Raw genomic sequence first — 6414 nt, 5'->3', positions numbered from 1 at the left:
TTATAGTGCACCAAAATTAAAGTGTGACAGACGTGAAAAGCAGATAAACTTTGAAAAGAATTTAACTTGTGACATTTGTGATTACAAAACACCATCAAGGTTCAATCTAACACGTCACGTAAATAAATTACACGTAAATAAAGTACACAGCGAAGAATTCCAAAGACAAACATTTATTTGTGAGATCTGCGGTAAGATTTTGCATTCGAGGTTTGCACAAAAACTTCCACTGTATGATTGTTTACTCTATCCGTAGCCGTTGTCCTCTAATCTGAATTACTTTGCTTTTGACTGATATCTTTTGAGATAGATCAGATATCACCACTCATGTCCATGTACTCATGTACTATCAAAATATAATATACTTTCTATACGTGTCTGTCTTAACTACATACACATCAACTCAGTTTAAAAAGTAAAATGACTATGATGGACATAGCTGATCGTAATTGTAATGTTCATTATTCAGGAAGCCCAATCCCAAGTCTTACATGTGGCAGAATTTTTGACTCGTCGCACTTATGATGCTCACGTACTGGACGAACACCTCTACATGCCGTGGCTGGTTTGCTGATTTCTCCACTTTTTCTCTTCCCATGTTTTCGCTTAGCTCTAAGAGGTTGGTCGAAGTAATGATTCCTATAAGAAAAGAATATACTTTATAGATATTTTGATTATCATCCCTTGAGTTTTACAAACATCAATCAACAGAAAACCAAACTCTACATATATTATAAAGATTCTGAATATCTTCTCACACTATATCTATATACTGACAGATTGGTGTTCTAAGTAATAGAAAGACGCTATTAATTTAAAAAAATAAATGATTTAAACTTCTAAAAGGAACGACCACAGGAAGTGACTGAAACGTTAACTTTTCTAATCTAGCGTTATTAACTGTCCTAACATTCTAAGGTTTTGCTTTACTTTAACGTTTTATCCAGGTGACGAAATGACGTCTAAATGAATAATAGACTGCTCTAGAAATTTACAAGAAAATAGACAGTCGGAAAAAAATCAAGTTCAAGAATTCTCATGGGACGAAAATCTGGAGTTAAGACTGATATTTTTAAAACAACAGTATTTCTTTACTTGCCTTGGAGTGATTTCTGTTACATTAGAAGGTGTGATATATAACATGGATGCTTCCTCTTTATCGAAATTAGGCATGAATTGATGAACAGGGTAAACCTTTGCCTGGCTAGTGTGCATATAGAAGTCTCTGAAAGTGAAATACAAAATTAAATTAAATCATTTATTAATAAGGATAAAAACGTGCAAGACAATTGATAAATCGATGATTTAAATAAATTGGTTTAACGCTTCAAGTAGTATTTCAAGTTATATATAGCGAACAGTTTTCACCCTTTCTTTCGAAGGAAACGACAAACTTTCTCAAAAATACTGGAAGTTATTGGAGCTCGAAGTCATAACACTATGTCAGTGAGAAATTGTAGACGGACTAATGCATTTTCAGAAAAACTCACTTAAATATAACAAACATTAATAAACTGGAATAAAAGCATGAAGACCTCTAGTATTTAAATTGGTTACAGAAACCTTTTCGTGCTTTAAAGACGAACCATCTTTCTAATGAAAGATGATCGTGGCATTTTAATAGCAATAAATTAGTAAAGAAGATAAAATTATAAAACCTGTTTGGATCAAGTCTTGCACCAATCAATTCACACGCTGTACTAATTGCCTTCGGTATGTCATCAGGTTTAATCACCCCAGACCCTCTGGGATCAAGTTCTTGAAACTCGCCGAAAAAGTTCTCTGCTTCCAGGCTTCCCAATGCTCGTGGATTAAATGCTCCAGATTTAACATGGGGGATGATCTGAATTCTTCTTTCTATGTTAGTTAAAGTACCCTCAAACATAACGTGAGGTAATTCTTTGATATGTGAGCCAGGAGGAGGAAACTTATCAAAATAAACGTCTTTTAAAAGGCATTCACGCAATCTTAAACGGCGTTTTATCCTTTCAGTTACCTCAATGCCGGGCTCATCATCGGCTGCATACCATTCCCGAATTAAACCACAGAAATCTGCTTCTTTTGTATCTCCGTTTTCACGCATTGCCTTTTCCACCTCAGGAGAAAATGTTTTTTGGGCATATGCATTACTTTGTTTATCAACTAGTTCATTGACTAGAGCTAAACTTAAACCACTTCCGTTTTCTCGGCAATTTTCGGCAACCTTAACCCAAGCGTCTCGTTTTAATCCACATTCTTTAATTCCAGAGCTGCAACACTTAACTCTGGCGTTAACAAAGAGATGATGGCAGTCTAAAATTTCATATAGATACGTGAATGATTCATCGACGTATTCCGGCATCGAGTACCACGATATCGGTGTCTCTATACCATCTATGTGTGTTTCAATCGCAAATGGTGAATGGTCTTGCCATTCTTTGAGTTAAGGTTTGTAGAGAGATTCGGCATATATGCATGATAATAAATGCTTTGGAAACTTTTTAATTTCTCGTAAATAAATTGTTTTGAGCGTGTCCACCTTTTTATTTGGTCTTCTTTTCGAACTGTTTGTTGAAATAGGCTTCCCGGAAACACTGTTGTAGACTAATGAAACTACTTTGTCTTTCTTCCAGGAAATAGCAAATGGGATATTCATTTCTTTTAAACAAACTTGAAGCTCACTTTTCGTGAAAGCCTGCTAAATTTCATTTTCGGATTGAAATTTTGATTTGAACATATCCAGCGTGACTACATTCCATTTACTTGTTTTTATATTTGGATCCGATACAAATGTATCCAATACTTTCTGCTGTACTGAATCCGTCAATAAACCTATACAATCAATACTCTCTGGAACAAAGTTATCCAAGATACCTGAATTTTCAGAGTATTTCATATCGCCCTCACATTCAGCTAGCTAGTCACTTTCCGCTTCTGGTGTTTCAGAAATGTTATTTTCAAAAAGTGACGAGATATCTTCATAAACAGCAATGGCGTTGTGTCAATGTTTGTGTGTTTAATGTTACGTAGTGCATCAATGTCGTTTTCCAATTTATCAGCTATATCTGGTGCCAAGTTATCAAGTACTTTAGCTACGGAAGAAGAAATAATTTCTGAATCGCATGTTTCCCTTTCAGAATTTGCGCGCACAAATTTCGATTTAAGCATACGATTTAACTCAGCCGATGTATTAAATATATGCTCGCAATCTAGAGCACGGTAAAGATCAATCCGAACATAATTGCCAGCTGTATTTGTGGTCACGTAAACACAAGCTTGCTCAAAAACATCATTTGCACTCTGAGATTGGAGTCTGTTAGACTTTTGGAGCACATCAATTATGCTTTTCCTGGAGGTGGATTTCGCTTCTTTAAATATGTCCTTTTGCAACTGCAGCATAGTAAGCGGAAAATTAGTTTTTGAACGAACCGCCAATTTCGACCACTGACCGTCAAAAGAAATAGCCGGTACATATAAACCCAGTTCAAAACATCTCTTCAAAACTATATCTAACATTTGTCTTAGAATAGATGATGTCAAACTGTATCCTTTCAGTGCATATGCAACAGGCACAGCATATTGTTTTTCTCTTTCGTGTATCCTGCCCAGATCCGATATCAAAAAGACAAGTACTTCACTTGCAAGGTGTCTGCACAGATCGTGTGATTCTGAAAGTCTTTCATTTCGTGAAATGTAGTCATTAGTTCAGTAACTGAGGATTTCAAAGTGCGGTTCCTACATTTGCAGGAATGTTCTTTGTGTTCATTTTGTCCTACGTCATCAATGTTTGAAGTGGTGTTTTGATGGTCATTATTGCGAGTAACTTTCACTGACGGAATTTCAGCTATAAATGTTACTTTCTCAGTACAATACATTTTTAAATTATTTATGAGTTCAGCATTTCCAGACGGCAATCGTTTCATAACAACCGGATCGCTTGTCCCGTATATTTTTATCACGCGATCGTATATCTCATTCCACAAATTATTATCGAATGGTGCCTCGAATATAGTTGAACTTTCCTCACTATAACAAACGAATAAAAGTTTTTCCGTTTTAAGTACAAACATTTCCAAAAGAATTTGAGATACGTAGTACCATGGCATTTTATAAAACACTGGCGTTGTGTATAATTTTCCGGGGAAGGGACACTTGATTTCAACCGCACAAATAACTTCTTGCTGACAACCATTATGTTCATTGGATTTTCTTATACTTCCGTCTGGGCTCACTACAATTAAATTGTATCCATTATGGTTAATGATTTCACAACCCTCTTCAACAAACACTGCGTTGGGTTGATAAATAGGTATAACTTTAGATGCAATAGTTGCAATGCCATTTATCTCATTATCTGTACCATACTGCATGCGTTCATTGACTTCTTTTGATGGTTGCATTTTCTCTTTTCCGTGAAAAACGTATTCAAAATGTTCTTTCTGACTTTTAAGCCCACGCAGTCCTATAGCAGAATGACAGGTGCTTCCAGTTACTTTCGCCTTGTTTCGTATGATATGCCATGCGTCTGACATTTGTTTTATCTGCGATGTATTAGGATACGTCGAGGACTCATCAATGCGTTCAGGTCCAGTTAGGCAAATGTAATTTTCTTGCACAGACAAATCGCATGACGATCCGCTCTCATACAAATATCCTACCCCATTAATAACAGCAATCATTTCTCCCAGAACATTGATTAATTTTAACAGACGACAGACGGTCACATTTATCAGGTATATGAAAGTCTTTATTGCACTAAATGCATATGAATACTTTGACTTCAACTGTTCACTAGTACATGCAGATTTTAATTTTTCAAGTGTCACGGTCTTTGCCTGTTTCACCGTTCTCAGTTCTTGTATTCTTTTACTTAGCATTGATATAATTCTTTTTCCATCATTCAACAGTTCAGTGTTTTCGTTTTCAGAGGAATTTAAAACGTCATCAACACCTTTTTGCTCTATCTGCTCAATAACTTTCATACAATAGCTTATCATGTCACTGTCGCTTTTAAGTTTATTTTCTCTTTCTTTCAATGACGGCGGCCATTCCAGTCCCCATAAATTTACATCTCCATATTTTTGTTTTGATAGCCCAATATTTATTTTTTCCCCATTTACACATAATTTAAATGTCTTTGTTTTATCTATGTCATTTTCACTTATCAGTTTTATCATTTCATCCAAAACCCCAGGACTGAGGTCTTTTAATTTTTCAGAGAGATATGAATCACGAACGTGACGGAACAGCAAAGTTTATAACAGAGAGTGCAGGATCAAGATCCCCTGTCACCTGCTGGCCCTGATTCTTCCATCCTGACATAAAACGCAAAAATTTGCCTTTGAACAATTTCATCCCAATCTTCCAGAATTGTTTCACATTTTCCGAATATCTCATGTCTCTAGTTGAGTCCAAACTGAACCATTCAACAACATCGCAAAAAAACAAAAATGCAATGTTTGATAAAGGTAATTTCCTTTCAGCGAGTAATGACGTGAACTTCTTTTACATCTCACGTTTGCCTGCCAAATGAAGATAATCTAACACGTCCGGTATTTGTTTAATAATTTCAGAAATATATTCAACCTCTGAATCGCCCTCAACTGGAATAACTACACAAGTGTCAGTTTGTGTAGATTTATGTTCTTCTATAAAATGCATATCATCAAAGAACGTACATGTACTTAGGTCTTCCTCATAATCCTTTTGATCTTTATTTATACCGTGTGTAACAGAAAATTTATGTATATCTTTCATAGGCGTTGACAATTTTGGCATCTTTTTAAATGGAAAATATTCGGGAATTTTTGAAATTTAAATTGAGAGTGTTTCAGCGATTGGTGTTATAAACTTCTTTTTTTCTTTTACGTTATTAGGTGTGACGTTGTAATCTTTTAAGTAGGAAAATTCTGATCATGATTTATTCTAATTTTTAAGTTGGAGTCTGGATGGCGAATAATTATGGGGTCAATGATGGTGTTGAAATTTGTGGTCTTTACTGAACAGTATATACAGTTGTATTCTTCCATGGTGATCTGAAAGAAAAATATACATAACCTTATATAGTTCATTACACAAATGATTAACAAATGTATCAGTTAAACCAACTCTCGATAAATACCTTAGATCCCACCTTATATATTAAAATTCTATTACAATCATTTATATTTTCTCGCAATCGCAATAAACGTAAACGTTTCCTCCAATAAATCTTTAAAAATACTCACAAGTTAGGGTACAGATCTTTAAAAAATACTCACAAGTTAGGGTACAGATAAAATTCGTAAACTCACAAGTAGGGTTCACAATCACTAGCAAGTAACGTTCAGTTTACGGAAATGACCTCCTTGGTAAAACTCATTAATTTATGTTCAAGATACAGCAATATGTTATGCATATGACTAAATTATGGTTTGTAATTGATTATTTTAGTAG

General features: G+C 34.9%; 1 protein-coding gene across 1 annotated transcript; it reads right to left on the bottom strand.

Annotated features, from left to right (window-relative positions):
* Positions 1 to 461: 461 nt before the first annotated feature.
* On the bottom strand, positions 462 to 2964 carry LOC132714356 (uncharacterized). Its single transcript, XM_060697216.1, has 3 exons — positions 1659 to 2964; positions 1100 to 1225; positions 462 to 639 (listed from the first exon to the last, which is right to left on the bottom strand). The coding sequence occupies exons 1-3, from the start codon at positions 2339 to 2341 to the stop codon at positions 462 to 464; spliced, it is 987 nt and encodes a 328-aa protein (XP_060553199.1). The 5' UTR covers positions 2342 to 2964.
* Between the last annotated feature and the right edge of the window lie 3450 nt (positions 2965 to 6414).

This window comes from Ruditapes philippinarum, unplaced genomic scaffold, assembly GCF_026571515.1.
Source record: "Ruditapes philippinarum isolate M1 unplaced genomic scaffold, ASM2657151v2 ctg122_1_1_1_1, whole genome shotgun sequence".
Classification (NCBI taxonomy): Eukaryota; Metazoa; Mollusca; class Bivalvia; order Venerida; family Veneridae; genus Ruditapes; species Ruditapes philippinarum.
Note: the sequence above shows the minus strand (reverse complement) of the source record. Positions and strands in the feature narration are given on the sequence as shown.